Below are 20463 nucleotides of genomic sequence, written 5' to 3'. Positions count from 1 at the left end.
AGCAAAATGTAATTCTGTCTAGGGGTGGGGGTGAGGATTCTTGGGACTAATATGTTTACGATAATTGTTAGTTTCTACTTGAATTCCCTAACTTAAGGTATTGAATAAAACTGAGGAATGTAACATGATTTTATTTACCAATATTAAAAGTGTTATTATAGAAATATTTTTTGGGGGGAGCTTCCAAACCTCAAGTGCCTTTTCAGTTCTCCCACTGTTGTAGTTGCTATGTTCAGGAGAAGCACTTGAGCTCTTGTTGCCAGATTCTCTTTCACCATAGACATACAATATATACAGTAACACAGGCTAGATCAGAAAATAAGAACCGGCAGCATCAAACAAATTAAGTTTTATTTTGTATAGCTGTCAGGACACATTACATGTTCACAAGATAGCACTGTATCTTACAACTATACAGACACTTTGCTGATCTAGCCTTCATTACATATGTGTATGGTGAAAGACATCTAGCAACAAGAGCTGGAGGACAACTAAATTTAGTTTTGAACGTGGAATTTACCAAAAAGAAGACAGTAAAAATATAGGAACATATCATTTGAAGCTACAGTACTAACTCACAGTAAATTGTGAGTTAAAGCTTTATAACAAAGGCCCCCCATTGTAACTTGGATATTCTTTGGGCTCTCCACAGTATATCTGTGCGATCACATGGGGCCAAACACAGTAAAAACAACTTTATTTATTCCATATTCCGTTTGATTTATTAATATTACTGTTAAGCATTATCAGTGTTGAAAAAATTACTCAGAAACACATTTTACATGATATATTTCCACCTTTGATTATATATTCTTTAGATTGATTGAATAATAAATTACCACTGTATTGATTTGAAATAGACCAGCAAGATTTGCAGCTGATGTTCACCTCACTTCATGCGATAGCAGTAGTTAAAGTTGTCAATTACTCAAATTCATAGGTTTACAATTGAGAAACATAATTTAAGCAGCATACAGTATTGTTTGCATTTTCATATATGTCCACAGCAGAGTAGGCGCTTTATGACAAAACTCATCACTGTCTTGGTTTTAAAGTATTCTGATTGTCCCAAACATTAACAGCACTGCCATGCTTATATCTGTTCATCATGCTGTGGCTGAATCTTCCCTGAAGGGGACTGGTGTTCTTTATCATGAAGCTACTCCCAAAGACACACATCACTGTACTGTACGTGATAAATTAAATGGGCACTTTGTCTCCCCAGATTTCCATTACACGAGAGTAGATGTTAAAACTTCATGCTGATTTGAACTCGGCTCTCGCCAAGATAAGCACCAACTAAGACGTAGCTTTACAGTAAACTAATGTGATCCATATGTGTCTCCATCCATTTGCGCTTCCTTCCATATGATGATGTATTATCATTATTATTATTATTATTATTTATTTCTTAGCAGACGCCCTTATCCAGGGCGACTTACAATCGTAAGCAAAAACATTTCAAGCGTTACAATACAAGCAATACAATAAGAGCAAGAAATACAATAACTTTTGTTCAAGTAAAGTACAAGTTTGACAAACCACAATTCAATAATACAGCAGGTAATAGTGATAGTTACACCAGGATATGATTAAATAGTGATAGTTACATCAGGATGTGATTAAATACAAAGTACTACAGGTTAAAAACTTGGCAGATTACAGTATTCTGAAGTACAGGATTAAATGCAGTAAAATAGGGGCTGATAAGAGCAAAATAAAGCACATTTACATGAAGGGTGATAGTGTCCCAGGATACAAACAGAGGAGTTCTACAGGTGCTCTTTGAAGAGGTGAGTCTTAAGGAGGCGCTGGAATGTGGTCAGGGACTGGGCAGTCCTGACATCTGTAGGAAGATAGATGTAGATATCCTTCTGTCTGGTGTTGATGGCTGAAGTGTAATGCTGGCTCCAGGGATCAGCTTATTGCCTCCCTAGCGCATCAGCACACACAACGGCTGCGATGCTGGCTCCGGGGATCAACCACAGTGCGGTCTCCCCAGTGCATCAGCATGACAACCGTCTGGATTGAGCTAAGTAGGGTACATCTCTGGGGTCTTCAAGTGGGCACCTTCCATCCTCGGTGTTTCGTCGACTAACCCACGACACCTCAAGAGGGCTCGACGGTGATTCTGGCGTCCCAGCATCACCCCCCTCCGTCCCCCACTCAACTCAGCCCAGCTTACTTACCTGTACATCAGCTTTCCTTTCTATTGTGCTTGAGATCCCCAGCCAGAATCTTTCCGTCTCAACCACAGCCAGTTGCTGCTCCTCTCTGCTGCTTCAGATAAGTTCTTCACTGTGCGACGCAACTCTTGGCCACTGAATCCGACATCTCTGAGAAACCGGGTTGTAGAGTGTGCCACAAATCCTCGACAACCCACCTCCACTGGGTAAACCCGGACTCTCCATCCTCGCTGTTCCACTTCAGTGGCTAGTTGAGCATACCGCAGTTTCTTCCTCTCATACGCCTCATCTACAGCATCCTCCCATGGCACTGTTAACTCTACCAGTTGAACAAGGCGTGCTGATCCAGACCACAAGACAATATCTGGTCGAAGGTTAGTGGTGGCAATCTCTGGTGGAAAAATAAGTCATTGACCAACATCTGCCAGCATTTTCCAGTCTCTAGCAGCTTCCAGTTGTCCTGGGCGAGGATTGGTTTTAACACCTTTTCTTGGTGGTTGCTCTCCTGGGCGGAGGAATGTTGTCTTTTGTGTGTAATGTTTTGATTGGGGAACATGCTGGAAAAGATGTGCACTTTTTTTTCATGTTGAAAGATGAGACTTTATTCTCTCGTACGTGATTCTCAGCTGCTATCTTTAAGGATTATAGAAACTCAGTACACTGCAGTAAGTAAACAGTTTTGAAAAAAAGACGATATTAAGTCTATCTAGGTGTTGTTTTTCAAGCGGTTTTTCGCTTTAACTCTTAAAACTCAAAACCTTTTTTTTTTCTTTTTCTTTTTTTTTATTATATATATTCTCATCTCTACCACATATAGTATGCCTGATCCTTTTGCAACTTACATAATATGAAAGAAAATTGCGGCCATTCATTTGATATGCATGCTGTACAAACTATCCAGTAGTTAAACATGCATAAATGAAAACAGTGAAAAACAGGCAGAAATAGGGCTAAGTGTAAAGAGTTAAACAACAAAAATGGCACGCTGTTTAAAAAGAAAAGCACCTTTGTCTTCTGCTGCAAAAACTTCACGTCAGGCAATGGCAAAAGCAATGGAGAGTGCTCTGTCTCACAGTGATGAACAGCTGTTAGGTCTCCTGTAAGCAGCTTATTTTAAAGCAACACCAGTGTGAATGATGATGCAGTAAAATATATATATTTTTATATATGCAAAAGTGCCTTTTCTTTTGGAATTTCCCCCATTGGCTGCAGCATAGGGGGGGAAATCCCCCCAGCACACAAAAATAAACTTCAAGCCCTGAATTTACACCTCATAGATCTTCAAACGCATCTCATCCTAGATAAAATGTGCTTGCTATGAGCTTTTGTATCTTGCTGAAAGGTACTTATAGGAATAAAAATATTGCGAACAAGAAGAGGGTGTTTGTCTCGAAGTACCATTCCATTAGCCCCAGGGCAACATTTTATTGTTTTTTGAAAATAGATGAATTATCCCAGTTTTTTTAGCCACTAATGTATTATTGTTTGGTTGTGCGTAATCTGCTGACAGGGGGGGGGGGGGGGGGACCACAGAGGTGATGTTTTTACGCCTCTTAGGGGCTCTGGATTTATTCACAGAAAACAAGACTGTGAGATGCTGCCAGAAATGGTAGCCAGCATACAAGTTTAACAAAAAGTAATACAATATGTATTTTTTTTTTTTTAAAGGGGAAGCAAAACAGTGTGTAAGCGTTTTAAGGGGTGGTTCTGTTAGAAAGAGATATCCGTATTGTAGAATTAATTATGTAGAAAACAACTGCAAAATAGCTTTTTACATGTCAAGTTATTTTCATTGTTCTAGGTCTAAATACTGTTAGTGTGGGGCAAAAGACCGTTACGAGACAAATGTCCTTAGCTGCTTAGAATATCTATGTCAGTTGTAGTTATCCAGCTTTTTCTATGGCAACAAACCCATATTCTATCATATTGTAGAATGATACTGTTTTTTCCCCCTTTGACTTTTGTACCCACCACCAGTTTGTGAACATGTCTTTTTGTAGATACATTTCAGCACTTATATTTTCTACAGATAGTAAATGATGGTGTCGATTACAGTTGGCATGGTGTTTATTATGTGATTGTTAGCCAAAGTAAGATTTCCATTTTTCTCTGTAAAAGTAAGATTGCCTTTGCTAGGTGGCATTTTTCAGATTTTTTCTTTCTGTTTGGGATAGAAGGAATGGAATTATTTTTTTAAATAATTAGTTTTTTTGTTTTTTTTTTAAATACCGACATACTGACAGTGACCTTGGCTAAAGCTGTTGTAGCACTTTCATTTCTAGATGGTAATCTCCAACCTTAACCATTTTTTCAACATTTTATATGTTCACTATCACAACACCCACACATTCTTACAGAACACAGTTATGAAACCTAATATTTCATTTGGAACAAAGAAAATATCAACTATATGGTCTATTCTAAGAATAGACTTTACTAAAAAAAAATTCTGTTGGAAATCATTGAGAAATAGTTTAGTTATGTTATCCTCAGGAATAGCCTAAACCCCTTTTAAACTTGTTACATTGACCTTTCTATCTTGAGACTGTATTGACAGTGACAAATGGAACAGGTGATGCAATATTTATATACAGCACATATTACCACTGTAAAAAAAATGAAGGGTGATGCTCATCTACTAGGTAGACTGATGTTGTTGTTTAAGTATGACGTGTATCCAACATAAATCAACCAATCGGTGTGCCTGAAAACACTCTCGCGATGACAAGTTGCTTTTGAAAAGACTGAATAAACCATTTTAATTTAAGTTTGATGATGATGATGTATCAGATTACAAAACAGTATTGCAACCATTGTGAACGAATCGCTATTGGTGCCAAGAAGGTGTTCTTTTAATCGAAGTCCCTGTTCCTTGAGCCAGAGCATTTACAATGGGAAAAATCTGTTTCGCCACAAGAGTGTTCCCTTAGGCGAAGTGTTCTCTTAGGAGGTGTTCCTATATGTGGAGACTACTATATCGAGTTTAACCCTTAAATCAGAACCTTAGAAAATGCACATACTTTAATGAGATACTCTTCAAATTATTTCAAATTATTGTATGCAATGTGAATACAAAGAATATAGATATGTTAATCTGAAGAATGCTTTTGGTTTCAGCCTATGGCAGATATTATTATTCATAGATCAATGGGATTATATTATTATCTAGCTCGTAGTATTGCATACATTGTCAAACAAATGCAAAGTAGCTTATTTGTAGATATTTTAAATCACATTTTAATCATTGCATAATAAATATAACGACACAGCTGATGATGCTGAAGCAATGTATATTTACCTGCAAAAATGTAGCATTTCCTCACATGAGATTTCCATCACTTACCTTGTCTTTTCATTTTCAGCTAAATCTGTTGTGTCTTAACAAACAAACCCACACACCACCAAGCTATATCTGTAATAGCTCCTAAATGCAACTAGGATCAAAAGGGGAAGATCCAAGATACATGAGCACATTTCTGCTGACCTATACAGTACCTGCATTGCAATAGGTCATATTTCAGCTCCTGTGTCTTTGACTAATAGCCTAGCTCTAAAAGCCTTGTCCAAGGTGCTGACATGTTTCATGATATATGGGCATGTCTACCTGATAAATTCTCATGTCAGCTTGTGTGTGATGGTGATTCATCAGGTTTGTGATTTTGTGTTAGGAATACCTATTGGATTTTTAATGTAAAGTAATTCTGCTTTAGTTTTTTTTTTATTTGTATTTTATTATTTTTACTTTGCAACCTTATCATTATATAAAGTGATAGAATTACAGCAAAGTTAAAGAGAAATTAAACCTTATGTGTTAGGGTTGTGTGGTTCATTATCATTTTGATTGGGGTGTATTCAGTTGCTGGTTCAACAGTGGAGTGCTCATTTGCAGAATTAAACAACATCCATTGTGTTATATTCTCTTCTTACTGTTGCTGCCAGCCAAGTACTGTGGTGCATTTGGTTGCAACCATGCAAAGAGTAGTATGCTAATATGATGCTTTCCGTCTGTACTTCATCCACTGTATCTCACAATCCAAGTAGGTCATGGAGGTTACTGTCACAAATTATGTCATATACAAGAATTCTGGGGAACCTCCAGGTCAAGGTCACAAAAGGGGTTTAAAATATGGATACGCTGTTGAATAGGTACAGTGTAAGGTGGCCTATTGCTTTATAAATACAGTAAATATGTGAAACAGAAGTAGGTTCTGACATTCATCCTCGACAGAGATTCAATTTGGATACAATTCAAATTGAATGTTCAACTACACAGAAAGGTACCATCTCGATTTTTCTTCGTTTTTAATGAAATATGTTAATGGGAAGTAGGTCATTCTATGTACGGTAACGGCTGCACAAACTAGTTGTGCTATCATATAAACTGAACAACCACCTAGACAAGTTGTTATGCTTTCTGTGTGAACAATACTGCAGCTGTGATTGAGAGGGACTATTATTTACACTGAAGCGTCTACTAATATGATGTTCAGATGGAAAACGGGAGACTCTTTCTGTTCTGGCTTGTAAAATGACTTTGGAAGCAATACTCCCAGTTGATTAATGACCAAGGACATATAAATATAAAAAGAAATGCATGCTTTTCAAGCAAGTGCAAAGACCCATTTGTTAACGGTGTAAAAGTAGCAACAAACAACTCTATAAGCAAACAACTGCCATCTGGAACTGAGTTGTTTCTTGTTATTTTGGCATCATGTGCTTAACAATAGGACTTATGGGGATGTTCTGTGATGCTGTCATGCGTATTAAGCAACTGATATTTATTATTTTTTGGCCCTCTTTATAACACCTTTTTACATAATTCACTGTATGTGACAAACTATGTAACAAAAGGCTGTTAATAATGTAATTTCAAAACCATATCTGTTATATTTTTAGAAGACATTTAGCCGAACAATGATGAATGACATTCTAAACTTGAATCACTCCAAGGCCTATGGCAGTGAAGAAACATATTCACCATGGAGGTCAGATACTCTCTAATCATGTAGCACTCTTAAAACATAATAATCAGCCTCATGCAATTTCACATTGTTTAAGAATTTTAATATCAAGGTGTTAACCCAATAACTTCCCTAATAATATGAAATGTTTGATAAGCATACATAATGTATATTCCAAATTCTATCACCGAGACAACAGTGGTTGTACAAATGGTTGTAAAGTTACAGAGTTAGGTATAAACTTGGTTCCTATTGCTTTTGAGATAAATCTGTGAAACAGAAGTAGGTTGTGACAGTCCCATCCTCTGTTACTGGCTTTCTCAAAGTAGCAGTAAAATGGATGAGACAATTTGGATACAATTTTGTACACAGTTAGGTATAATCTGGATTTGTTATCATTTTTAAGTAAACCCATTACAGTGAAGTAGGTAATGATGATGATATGAATTGCTATGGCTGCAGACACCAGAATACACAATTCTACTTATGAACTATTCAATCTCTCAAACAGGTAGCTATGTTTTACTATGTGAACAATAGCAGTGATTGAGAAGGGTTATTATTTACATTGAACACCAATTAATATGATGTTCAGTTGGCAAACTGGAGACTTGTTCAGTGCTGGACAGTAAAACTACTGTGAGTAATGATCCAGTACATACAAATATCACATGTGCTTAAAAAGAAGAAAAAAAAACATTCTACATGTTATACGGCCCTATTTTAAAGCCAAAAACACAACTTAAAATACAGTAAATGAACAGCAATCTGCCTTTGTCCCTGCAGCAATATTTTGTAATCTGCTTTCAGTTCTCAAGTTTGTATAGAATTCATGGTTCTATTTGTACAATACAAAAGGAATAGATGTTTGAACCACCATTTCTCTTCATTTCCGTAGCAGCTGGTTAATAATGCTTTTATTTCTTGTCCTTTATTTCCTTGTACTCCAGGAGCTAGATTTCACTGGAAATCTAGCTTTATGATTTTGGCTTATCAGACTTCATACCATGTACTGTTCTTTCTAGTTATATTGTTTACACCAGATCATTTACAGTGATATGATTGCTTAGAATTTTAGTATAGAGTAGAATTAAAAGATCTGGATGAGAAACTGGGACAGATTCACAAAGCTTAGTTACTCTTCAATTTTTTTTTGTCTTGACAAAAACAAAAATCCTTTTACCCTTACAGCAATATCCATTTGTAATGAACTGATTATCCTAAAACAAATAGCCCTTTTTTGAATAGCTCATGAGTTAAACCTTTATGAATAGGACCCAACAGTTCTTGTTTGGTTGGGTTCATTCGCTTTCCTTTTAAATGAAAAGGCAAAAACCACAGTTTTATTTTTTTTTTCAAAAATGTATATTATTTCATAAAAAGTGTTTCACATCATAGTCACTTGTATCCTCTAATCTACTGGATTTTCTCTGTTATAACACCACATGGGGTATTTTTACTTGCCTATGTTTATAATACAGCACATACGATATTGCTCAGGACCATTAGGATAGCTCCACTACTCTTTACATATATAACAGTCAGTAACAGAGACAATGCTTTCTTGTTTTCTTTATTCCATTTTCTCCATTCATATGGCCAGTACCCAGGAATATCACATTCAATGTAATGTTGCAAACAATATGCTCTGGTACCTTTCTTTCTACATCATTTTTAGGAACAGGTATGCTGTTAACAAATTAGATTCCCATTCCTTATAATGTGGACCAAAGCTGTAGTCAGATGTTCCAGAAAGTTGGTATCAAGGTTAAGGTAGCACGATGAATGCAGTCTTGTGCTTTTCCCCCTCTCCTCTCATTTTTTGTATATAAAAGCCAAATGACTTCAGTTATTTCTTATAAGAAATTGTTTGAGACATCTATTACTGTGGCTTTTACTTCTACAGCTGAACCCACTCCCTTTTCAGATACCCAAAGACTAGTAAGTGGAGAATACAACTCATCTAAAGGAATGGTTGGCTTTTTTGACTGGGAATTGCTTAAAAAGTTATTTCCTAATATGCAATTTCTTTTAAAAGCTACATAAGATATGAGGCAAGACATGAAAGCTACACCCATAAGTGCTCCAAGGACTGCAATTAATGTTGCTGTGCTCCACTCTTCTTTTGTTTTCACTGCAAGGTCTAATCCTCTTGTTGTGACATTGACACATTTCTTGTCATTCTGCTGGTGGATGCTGGGGACATTCACACATACTTCGTACTCTGTTGATGGGTTTAGAAGGGTTAGGTTGTAAACCTTCACATCTGCTGGGACTCTGACTGTATAAGCAACAGTTGGAGCATTTACTTTCATAGTTGTGGACCATTTAATATTAGATGCTAAACTCTTAGGAGAGTTTTCCCAAGATACCATGACTGAATTTGTTTTCACATCTTTTATGTTGACATTCAAAGACTCATTAATAGGCTGTGGAAAAGATCCATCAACTTTTACCAAAATAGTTTTTAAATCTGCGCCAACAAGGTTGTGGGCAACGCAGGTGTACAAACCAGCTTCATGTTCTGTAATATCATATATTTCAATGGTTCCTTCAGGATGCATGTAGTATTTCTCAGTAACTGTATTAGGCAAGACCTTATTGCCTGAAGGCGTGATCCAGTAAATTTCAGGCTCTGGTTCTGCAAATGCCCTACAGTGTAAAGAAACGGAACTCCCATTGTAGGAATTAATTTGAGGAGGGAAACTCTCTGGGCCAATAAGAGGAAGGCATATTTCCATCATTTCTCGGAAAAGGACTTGTTTTACATGCTGGCCTTCAAACTCAGGTGGTTCAACACAAAACAAGGAATCAGGCTCCATAAATCGTATATTAGTTTTATTCATGTTTATCCAACGGATGACACAATCGCATCTGATCGGATTACTGTGCATGCTTACTTCTCTAAGGTTAGGCAGAGAGTCTACTGTAATCCGATATAGGGCACTGAGAGCATTACTATTGAGCATCAATGTTTCAAGTCTGGGGAGTTTGTAGAAAGCATTTGGGTGGATATATGATAACTTAGGGTTGTTTGTTGCTTCTATTTTTGTCAGTTCTGGCAAATTGGTTAAAGCGAGGCTATCCATAGATACCAGTTCAGGCATGTTGTTTATTCCCAACTCCTTCAAGTGTAGCATATCATGGAAGTCACCTCTCTGTATTCTTTGTATGGGGTTTTTATTTAGATCCAAAAATTTTAGGCTTGGAATCTGCTGAAGAGCGGAATGGGGCACTTTAGCAAATGTGTTGTCATAAAATGAGATGCTCTCCAAATTATCAAGACCAACTAAAGCGCTATCAGGTATTTCAGTAAGATTCATTCTTGCTAAAACCAGGCTGCGCAGATTGATAAGTGGTTTAAAGTTCATATCTTGGATTCTGATGATTGGATTCTCCCCAATCATGAGAATCTCTAGCCTTGGAATTGCCTCAAACCACTGACTGTTGATCATCTGCAACCTGTTGGAATTAAGGTGGAGCCTGAAGAGGTTCTGAAGCCCTTTGAAGGCTCCAGGTGCAATAGCAGAGATGAAGTTGTGATTAATGTAAAGTTCCTGAAGATTGGCCAGTCCAGGCAGGCAGTTGTCAGGCAGTTTGTTTAACTTGTTTTCCTCCATGTGTACAGACAGAAGTTGGAGCAGATGTCCTAGATTGATATCACTCATTGAGGATAAACTGTTTTGAGATAAGTCTATCTCAGTGATGTTGGTCAGATAGTCTACAGGTTTTTCGATTTTTGCAATGTTGTTAGTCTGCAGCAATAAAACCTGGGTGTCAGACGGTAATCTCTGAGGTAAAATAAAAACTCCTACATCATTACAGTCGACTGTAGGAGCCTCCATATAAATGGATTTTGGCGAGAACCATGGCCTTACTTCACAAACACATGACTGGGGGCAGTCCACTTTCTTCTCTATAGCGTGTACTAAAGCAGCCATTGCAACAACAAAAACATGAACAGCAAATGACATGTCCTTCATCTTGGCCTGATTCCCTCCAGTAAGCGATAGGTCCTTAAGGATTTCACAATCACTACACTTAACTTCAGAATGAACAGATCATTTGTTTCGGAGTAAAAAAGTGTTTGTCAGCTGGTGGAAGTCACACAAGTAGTGACTTGTCGTCCTTGGTTAAAAGGTACAACCTTTCAATTGCCTTGTCCAAAGTTGTCATGCAGACTGCATGTGAAGGTTGGTGTATCCTTGATAGAGTGAAACCAAAATACCCAAGGATGAAGATCTATGTAGAGATTGTCAATGCATTAACTCCAGCTCCCATGATTGCTAAGTCTTCATACTATTATTTTCCACCTGAAATAATGATAAAACAAACATAATTAGAATGAGAATTTAGTAAAAAAAATAAAAAGACTGTTAAAAACAAAAGTGTAGACTTTTTTTTTGCCTTAAACAAGATACTTACATTAGCAGAATTAATATGTTTAACAGCATTTCAAAATGCTATATTTATTTGTCTGGGAAGACACAAGTGAGTAAAGTTAAAAAAAAAAAAAAAGTGTTTCACAGTTTAACCAAGTTTGCATGCTTAAAGCATTCTCTTTAACAGTGTACTCTGCAGTAAACATGATACATTATCCTCCATAAACCTTCATTATCTATTATTTATCTATAAAAAAGCATGCCATACTTAGTATGTATTAATTTGAGTAATGTAACTAAATACAGTCACATTTAGACTATGGAACAAAACACTTCTGTATCACTGAAATTGTGCGATGTCTGATTACGTTTAGGTCAGCACTTGAGTGACATTGATTAATGCATATGGAGAATGTGCAGGTACCGACAGGAAGAACCACTATGTTCTTGGCTGTTTGATCATTGAAGATTTCACTGAGCAGCTTACTGTGTGTTTTAATGTTTCAAGTTTAGTATCTAAATGTCTTTACCTACGATTGATATTTGTCTGGCATATATTGCAAACCACTGCAGTGGGTTCTTTCTTTGTATTCAAGTGAGCTGCAGCATTTTGATTTAATAACATTAAATGTTTCCATAAAATGTTTCCACAGCAACATTTATTAAAACAACACACTCAAAAACAGACAGATAAATATGACATTGAACCAAATATAGGGCTACCTTTTTTAAAACATTAACTATTGGGTAGACAGCACACATTTCAACCATCTTTTTTCCTAGTGTATGACCCAATGTTGCACTGAAGATTTTTATTTATGTTATGCGCAATTTTAAAGTTTACATTCATTTAATTTGCTAATTTCCAATGCAGGTCTCTAAATGAGGATATACTAACGTCCCCAACCCTTACGTACTTTGAGAAAGAGTCTGACTTGTGCCTCCACATATCCCTGGGAACACCCTAAAATATGTCTACCATACAACTAAAGCAGTGCAGACTGCATGGCCATGACTAGAAATAAATGCTGTCAACTGTTGATCAATGTTACACTCATAGTTACCATGCATGTATTTCATCCACCCTTTCCAAACACTTTGATTTAAAATATATGCAAATGCACAATGTCTGTGGTGCCATACATCAGTACTAAATTAATGGCCCAATAAAGTATTTTTTGTTGTCCTTGGTACATCCAATATGTGTTCCATCACACTTGAGATTAATCTCAGGTAAATCTGTATTGGAGACAATGAGATTTAGATTGTTCCATATACTTTGCACTTTTAACTGAGGGACAGCCCATTCATCTTGTTGGATAAAAATTGAAAGTCAAGGAACTCTCATGAGGCTTTTTAAATGTGCATCTACTCACTTCAGTCTAGGACATTAGCATGCACATGGCTAACAACTGCAGCTAACAAATTGACTTAATTATTACACCAGGTGCAGAAGCAATGCATGCTATACAATAATTTAAAAAATAATTGTAGACAAATGATTTGACAAAGCCATAGTCTATTGTTTTTCCCTATCCACAAAGCTTGACAAATGAGTTATTATGAATAAAATAAAGTTTAATATTCAGAAAACCTTTATTTAGAGTTAAATAAGACTTTATTTAAAGACTTGATTTAGAGTTAAATGAATATCAAACAGTATATATATTAAAAAAAAAACACAAGGAAATGTTCGTCATCTTGATTTAATTTCTGTGCTGTATGTTAACCAATAAAGAATAATTTACAACTGTAATTCTAATCTATATCCCCTGGCTCTTGAATCACTTCAGTATTAGTGTGAAATAAAAGGAATGAAAGGCTTCAATGCCAAATTTCTATATATTTGTTAACCTACTACAGAAAATTGAATACTTAGAGTTCTCAATCTAGTTGTAGACATGATGCAGTTGCTTAGCAGAGCTAAGAGGATAGGTTCACAAGCTTAAATTGATGTTTGTCATTTTATACTGTGCTTCAAAACTTTGGGCCAGATATTTAAAAATGATGTGAATTAATTAAACACTGCTGTATTTCCATGCTTTTACAAGTCTGCTAATATTGCAGTGTTGCAGTAATGAATATGTTTAAGTGATCCATTTCTACTTCTGCAGGAGATAATGCAAAGACTCTCATTAGTGGTTCATCCAGTGCTTTTGTATCTTTCTGTGGAGCCCCCAGAAATATTGACATTGTCTTATCTTGCTGGGTTAGTATCAATTTAGTACATTATTAAACAATGTGATTGTTGTATTACCTACTGACTGATTGATCATGTCTGGATAATTGTTCAAGTACTACAAATGGGTTTTATCGTGCAAAACTCAGGTAGGTTAATACATGCAACGGTTAGCTTCTTCAACAACAGTCTACAACAGTATCAAATATAGTAAACTTCTTTGATGCATTAAAAAGACTGATACAAAATTGAATTTCCCATGTGAAGATAGAATTGCACAATTATTCACTCCACCAGTCCTTCATCACAGTTGAGGAAAAAAATCCCAAAAAACAAAATCAAGAAACACATTATTTCACCCCGCAGAAATGAGAGTAAAAGAAATCCAAGCAAACTCCCCATGCAACTCTTTGAATATCTGGTGCTCTGTCTCTTGAGTAAGGAAAACATTTTAGTAACTACAAGGCATAAAGCTTGTAATACACTGATTCGCAGGACTGGGGGGTAAAATACGCATTCCCCTTGAATATGTCAAAAGTTGTAACATTCAGAAACATTTTGAAAGTAGCAATTTGGAAGGGGTATAATCCAAATTATTGTGAAGCTAATGTAGATGTTGCTGTTCAACAGCAGGGTTCCATACTGTATGAGTGCTATAGCACTCATACATTATTTATAAAATGATAGACTGTATATAAGCCTGTGACGGGGGACTGCCCTGTCTTTATGAACGTGGCTGGGACTGGCAGGGAGGGGGTTAAAATTCCTCCCTGCCAGGAAAACATGTGAGAATGTGGCTGGAGCCCCAATTGAATAATCAGCAATTATTGATTAATTGGGCTCCAGCCACAGGGGATAAAAGCCAGGGGAGAGGTCCTGGCTAAGGGAGAGTTCTGGAAGGAGAAGAAGAGTGTTTTCGTTTGTGCTGTGTTTTATTAGTTATTGAATCCAGTGAAGGCAACGCCCAGTCTGGAAGCCTTAATTTGTAAGTTTTGTTTTGTGTCTATTTTGTGTTTTGAAACCTTTTTGTTTGGCCCTCGTGCCTGTTTATTTTGTCTTTTTGTTTATTAAAAAACTTTATTTTTGAACTTTATACTGTCTCTGAGTCTCAAGATGGCGTTATCCCACCGCTGCCACCAAATGTGACAAGGAATGACCGAGGTTGAGACTCAGAGACAGTATAAAGTTCAAAAATAAAGTTTTTTAATAAACAAAAAGACAAAATACACAGGCACGAGGGCCAAACAAAAAGGTTTCAAAACACAAAATAGACACAAAACAAAACTTACAAATTAAGGCTTCCAGGCTGGGCGTTGCCTTCACGGGATTCAATAACTAATAAAACACAGCACAAACGAAAACACTCTTCTTCTCCTTCCAGAACTCTCCCTTAGCCAGGACCTCTCCCCTGGCTTTTATCCCCTGTGGCTGGAGCCCAATTAATCAATAATTGCTGATTATTCAATTAGGGCTCCAGCCACATTCTCACATGTTTTCCTGGCAGGGAGGAATTTTAACCCCCTCCCTGCCAGTCCCAACCACGTTCATAAAGATGGGGCAGTCCCCCGTCACAAAGCCATTAAAAGAATTGACAAGTACTGTGAAATTTGCTTATATCAACTATCTGTATTGATGTTTTGATTAATTTCTGACCTTGAGAATGGAGCAAACTAATTGAACCTGACCACTGTAATCAAAAAACAAGACATGCCAAGGGGTATGCAAATTAATTTCAGAACAACACATGCTTTAGAGCTTATTGTGATTTATAAAACTGCCCATTCCAGAAGAAAAATCTGATATAATGCTAGAAAACAAATTAATGAAGCTAAAGTGAATTGACCAGTGCTGTTTAGAATCTTCTTCAGCCAAACAGAGGACCATTTTTATATTAAGGGCCCAGAAAAGTTTTATGAACACCATGTAGTGTGGTAAAATACCACAATTTATGTTGCTTTTCACTATTAGCTGTTTAAAAGAAAGTCATGTAAAATAAGAGCAGCTAGTTTATTTTATAAAAGCAATGACATTAGCTTCAGTTGCTATGAAACCATCTGTCGTGTGCTACATCCAGGGTCAAATCACCATCAGTGTAAAGAAATGGGATTGGCCTTTGTTAAGTTACTAAAGTTCTTATAAAGGGTAAAAGAAAATAACAACATAAAAAAAAAAAAAACATTTAGAAACTGAAAGTCAACTTGGACTGAAAATGCCCAGCTCTTTGTATGCTTTTAACCTTCAGATGTTAAAGTTATAATAAATCTAAAAAGAAGCTATGATTAAACCTGGAGAGTATCTCAGTTTGTTCCTTTTCAAATTCAATAAGTAAAAACTTAAAAAGCTCAGCAATATGGTAGTTACTTGAAAATAATATCCAATTTTTCTGTTCAAGATAGCTTTGTGAAGTGTTATCCACTACAAATCAGTTTTTATTTTAATTTTTATTTACCACAACAGTAATCCTGATAGCAAAAAAGATCCTTGTCATAAAGTGGTCTGTCCTAATTAGGTCTGTATCACTTGCTGTCAGTTATTTTGTCTCATGCATCAATTCACAAGGGGGCATCTCCATTATGTGTCATGGAAAAAAGGCATTCAAGGAATGGATAATTCAGGCATTGTTTCTTGTCACTGGAGCAACAGACTCCAGTGACGGAGCAAGCAGAGAGGATGAGAAGCGCGTCAGGCCTTGGCAATCTTTCTCTTTCCACTTCAGTGATTACAGAGACAGTAATACAAAGTAAAAATGCAGCAGTTACACTGCAGTGTGCCCTACTGGCAAAAAGGCAAACAGTTCACTTCAGAAGGACCAATTTGAGTTGCAACCATCATATGGTAATGTCATCTAATCAGGGTTATCTCACTGAAGTAGGAGTCAGAATAAATATCAGATGTGTAACCTTTTCAACTATATATCTAACAGTAGCCTTTGTTCAGTTACTTCCTGATGGTGCTCATAAATGGGTACCCAGATACCCAAGTATTTTGAAGAACATGTTCCTAGTTTTCTACTCCTACACACTTTTTTACATCTGTAGAAGAAAACATTATTTTTATACAGTTCATGCAGAAAAATAAAGGACAATTCCATGCCTTTTTTAATAGTCCCTTTTGTCATAGTTAATTGTATTCCTTAGAAACAGGGCCCATGTTATTTAAGTGTCATCTATGCATGCAAAGAGTGATGGGACACGTGTGGGTTTCTCTATTGGTTTGTCTATAGGAAAAATATCCAATAAGAATTCAAGAGTAATGAAACAATAAACCCAAATACCAGGATAGCATAAAAAGTACATAATATCAAAATGGCAAAGCTTTAAGATTGTTGTGCATATTGCTTTCTGTAAGAGTATAAAATGATTTATTAAAATAACATTAAATGCGAGAGAGGAACACATTTAAAACAAAATATCGAGAGTAGAATATAAAAAAAAATTAAACAAATATGTTTCATTTAGATTTTCTAAGAATGTCTTTCCCCATGATATAATCTTCATTTCAGTAGAGAAATAGAGTACAGGCTCTATTGCCTTTGCTATTTCAGTTTATTTTATTTGGTTTTATTTTCAGTTCATTTACAAAATTACTCTTTCAATATAACTAAAACTTTAGCTTTGTCTGAAGCACTTGGAAGAAAAAATATATACTAACATGTGACAGTAGGTATCTCGAGGTGCTGACTGCCAAGTGATAATTTGTACTGGAGAATTGCTCATTAGAGTCGACTTGTGGAGACAGGGAAAATGAATATTCTAGTCTCTGCAGTGTTGCAGATTAGTTGCAGTGACTAATCCCTGCTCATAAATTACCAGGCTGTGGTGTAACTGGCATTTTTAATAATGAAGAGAGCCTTGATTTGTATTTATTTTTAATTACGGGTTTTGCTAATTTGAACACTTCATTAGTGATACTACTAAATTGACAATGTACACGATAAGCACAGTAACTAAGATTTATTCTTCTTCAAAAGAATATTTACTCTTCTGTTTGTCTCTGGTTTAAAGTATTGTCCACCACCAGTATGATATACATTTATTTGGCCACCTGTGCACCCACTCTGTGCTATTTAATAGTCTGCAGATAACACCTGGCTAAGCTATAGGCAAACACCACCATAAATACCTATCTGATATATTTTTTGTTTAACAGAAATTCACCAGGGAATGAAAAATTCAATGGCATAGTGAAGAGAATTTGGCACCACATATATTATAGTGACATGACTATTTTCATTTAATAATCTTTCATGTTGCCATGATTCTATTCAACAGTGTTATGTATGTATGTATGTATGCATGTATGCAGACTATAGCTTTATATTTGTTATTTCAAAAGATGTAACTAAGTCCAAGTCTAAATGTATCTTCTAATATATATATATATATATATATATATATATATATATATATATATATATATATATACATATGAAGGAGAGAGGGTATCTAAATGTAAATGAATCTCCAATATACAGGGCAATTTTATATAGTCCACTGTATGAATGCATTAATGTCATTAAAACTGAAATTGGGGGGATCTTTAAAGCAATATAAATATATAAACCTGCAAAACCTATTACATATGTGTCAATACATAAATTACATTAGGACTTAACATAAACCTGCCAGATATATTTTATATTGCAGTCCAGTTTAGCAAATATTATGAACAAAGTTTAAATGAATTCACTGTCAAGGTATATGAAACTGCCACATATGGGACATTGAATTAAAATATGACATTACAATATTGTTCTTTTAGAGGAGAAAATAAATGTACCCATTTCGAAGCATGCATATTGATTTTTATCTTCGTGGAATTTAAAGTGCAAGTATTCTGTAATACATTTGTTTTATTGATATGCCTATAATAGAAGGAGCAGCATAAACTACCAAATGCACACAGCATATTTGATTGCTCAATCTGTTTTTGAATGGAATTAAACAGGTTTATAGAACAGCACAGGGGCAGGGATATAGTTCTAGTTCTATATGTGAATTTCTGCACAATATATTGTGGGGAGCCTTGTACTGTACTTTCTTAATGTAGTAAAAGAAAAAAGAAAAACACTCAAGTCGTTTTAGAGGCAAACCAATTGAATGTAATATTGCCCATTACACAGCAAAGTGTTAAGAGCATTTCAAATGCCAAAATCTTAATCTTTTAATGCCAGCTTTCGAGGAAAGGTCACTGTTTCTCACGTAACATTATCATGCTGTTTTGATATTGCTCTTCAAAGGGTCTGCATTTGGAGAATTACAAAAAAGACGATTCAGAAATTCCAATAATAGAAATATCACTCAGCGTTTGATTCCAGGCAGGAACATCACTAACCTAACCCAGGAGGAAAATGCATTTTCACACAATTACATTTGTACAACAATTCGCTTAATTGCATAATTAAGACCCTTTGTCGCGTCCTATTTTTGCAATTTTTTTATGGAAGCTTCTTTTTTGTTTCCTGGGTGCTTTACATTACATTAAGGTGTAATAACAATTCTTTAAAATATCAGAATGCTACATACATACGGAACATTGCAATCTTATTGTCTAAAAATGGTTGTTAATCTCTGCCTAACACTGCCTCATAGCCAAACAGTATTATTATAAATGACACAAACAGCATGTTCAGTATTTACATTAACTTAATAGCAAAACTATTCTTCACTGAGGATATTACCAGTTATCTCGGTTAATGCCCTTTATGTCAGATATTATTGCTAATTTTTTTTTTTTTTCATTACAATTTGAATGAATTAAAAAAAGCTTAAGGCTCATCCAAAGATCCTCAATGGCACATTTAAATGTGAGTTGTTAACTTCGACTACTGACCTACTGTATACAAAATCAAGTCTTGTAAAAGAGCACAGTTGAACTTTTTCAATTTTAAATGTCCCGTCATGAGCACAGTATCACAGATGCATAGTCAGTTATTATTATTATTATTATTTATTTCTTAGCAGACGCCCTTATCCAGGGCGACTTACAATCGTAAGCAAATACATTTCAAGTGTTACAATACAAGTAATACAATAAGAGCAAGTTATGTTTAATTCAATGGTACAGTGATATAAAGAAACCTTTAATGCACTATCAGTGTTGCAGTACAAGTACATTATGAAACAAATGGCATTGGGTTGTGTAAATTGAAGTTGACACCTTGTCATATTACAATAATATTGTTAAAAGCTAAACTGCCTTGCATGTCTTTGTTTTATGAGAACTAGATTTATACTGATAACAGGGCTTTTGGTATTCATGACATTTTTGTGATTGTGAAAAGGGGAAGTAATGAACTCCTTTTGAAATGTTTAATACCTTACCTTCCAAATGCAAACGTTATTCTTCTGCCCACTCGAGCAAGATAATAATAATAAAAAAAAAAAAATTAAACTTGTGTTGAACTAACCATCTGTAAAATTAAATGTAGTGAATAACTACTGTGTGTTTTTAAAAGGCTCTCCAGTACATTAGAATGAAAATACACATATAAGTAAGAAATATTGCATTTGTTGAATACATGAACAGCAGTACAAAACTACTGTATATACACTCAGGAGATACACAGACACATATATAGGGGGCTACTCAAATGATACTACCGATCTAAGTACTGCCATGGTTTAAATACATTAAAACAGGATTCTCTCTGATGTATACATTTTTACAAATAGAAATGCACTGACTGACATGCACTGTTGGATGTTAGATTTTCCTAACCTCGGTACATACAGTACTGTAAATGGCTCTGTTTT

At 35.6% G+C, this 20463-nt stretch overlaps 1 protein-coding gene across 1 annotated transcript in view; it reads right to left on the bottom strand.

Moving 5' to 3' along the window:
* Positions 1 to 3836: 3836 nt before the first annotated feature.
* The window catches only part of LOC117415613 (leucine-rich repeat neuronal protein 3-like), a 29919-nt gene continuing 13292 nt past the window's right edge, over positions 3837 to 20463 (bottom strand). Inside the window, exon 2 of the mRNA XM_058985784.1 lies at positions 3837 to 11460. Coding sequence (XP_058841767.1) covers positions 9004 to 11130 — 2127 coding nt within the window. The 5' untranslated portion in view covers positions 11131 to 11460 and the 3' untranslated portion in view covers positions 3837 to 9003. The remainder of the gene's footprint in view (positions 11461 to 20463) is intronic.

The sequence above is a fragment of the Acipenser ruthenus genome, chromosome 14 (genome assembly GCF_902713425.1).
Source record: "Acipenser ruthenus chromosome 14, fAciRut3.2 maternal haplotype, whole genome shotgun sequence".
Taxonomy (NCBI): Eukaryota; Metazoa; Chordata; class Actinopteri; order Acipenseriformes; family Acipenseridae; genus Acipenser; species Acipenser ruthenus.
Note: the sequence above shows the minus strand (reverse complement) of the source record. Positions and strands in the feature narration are given on the sequence as shown.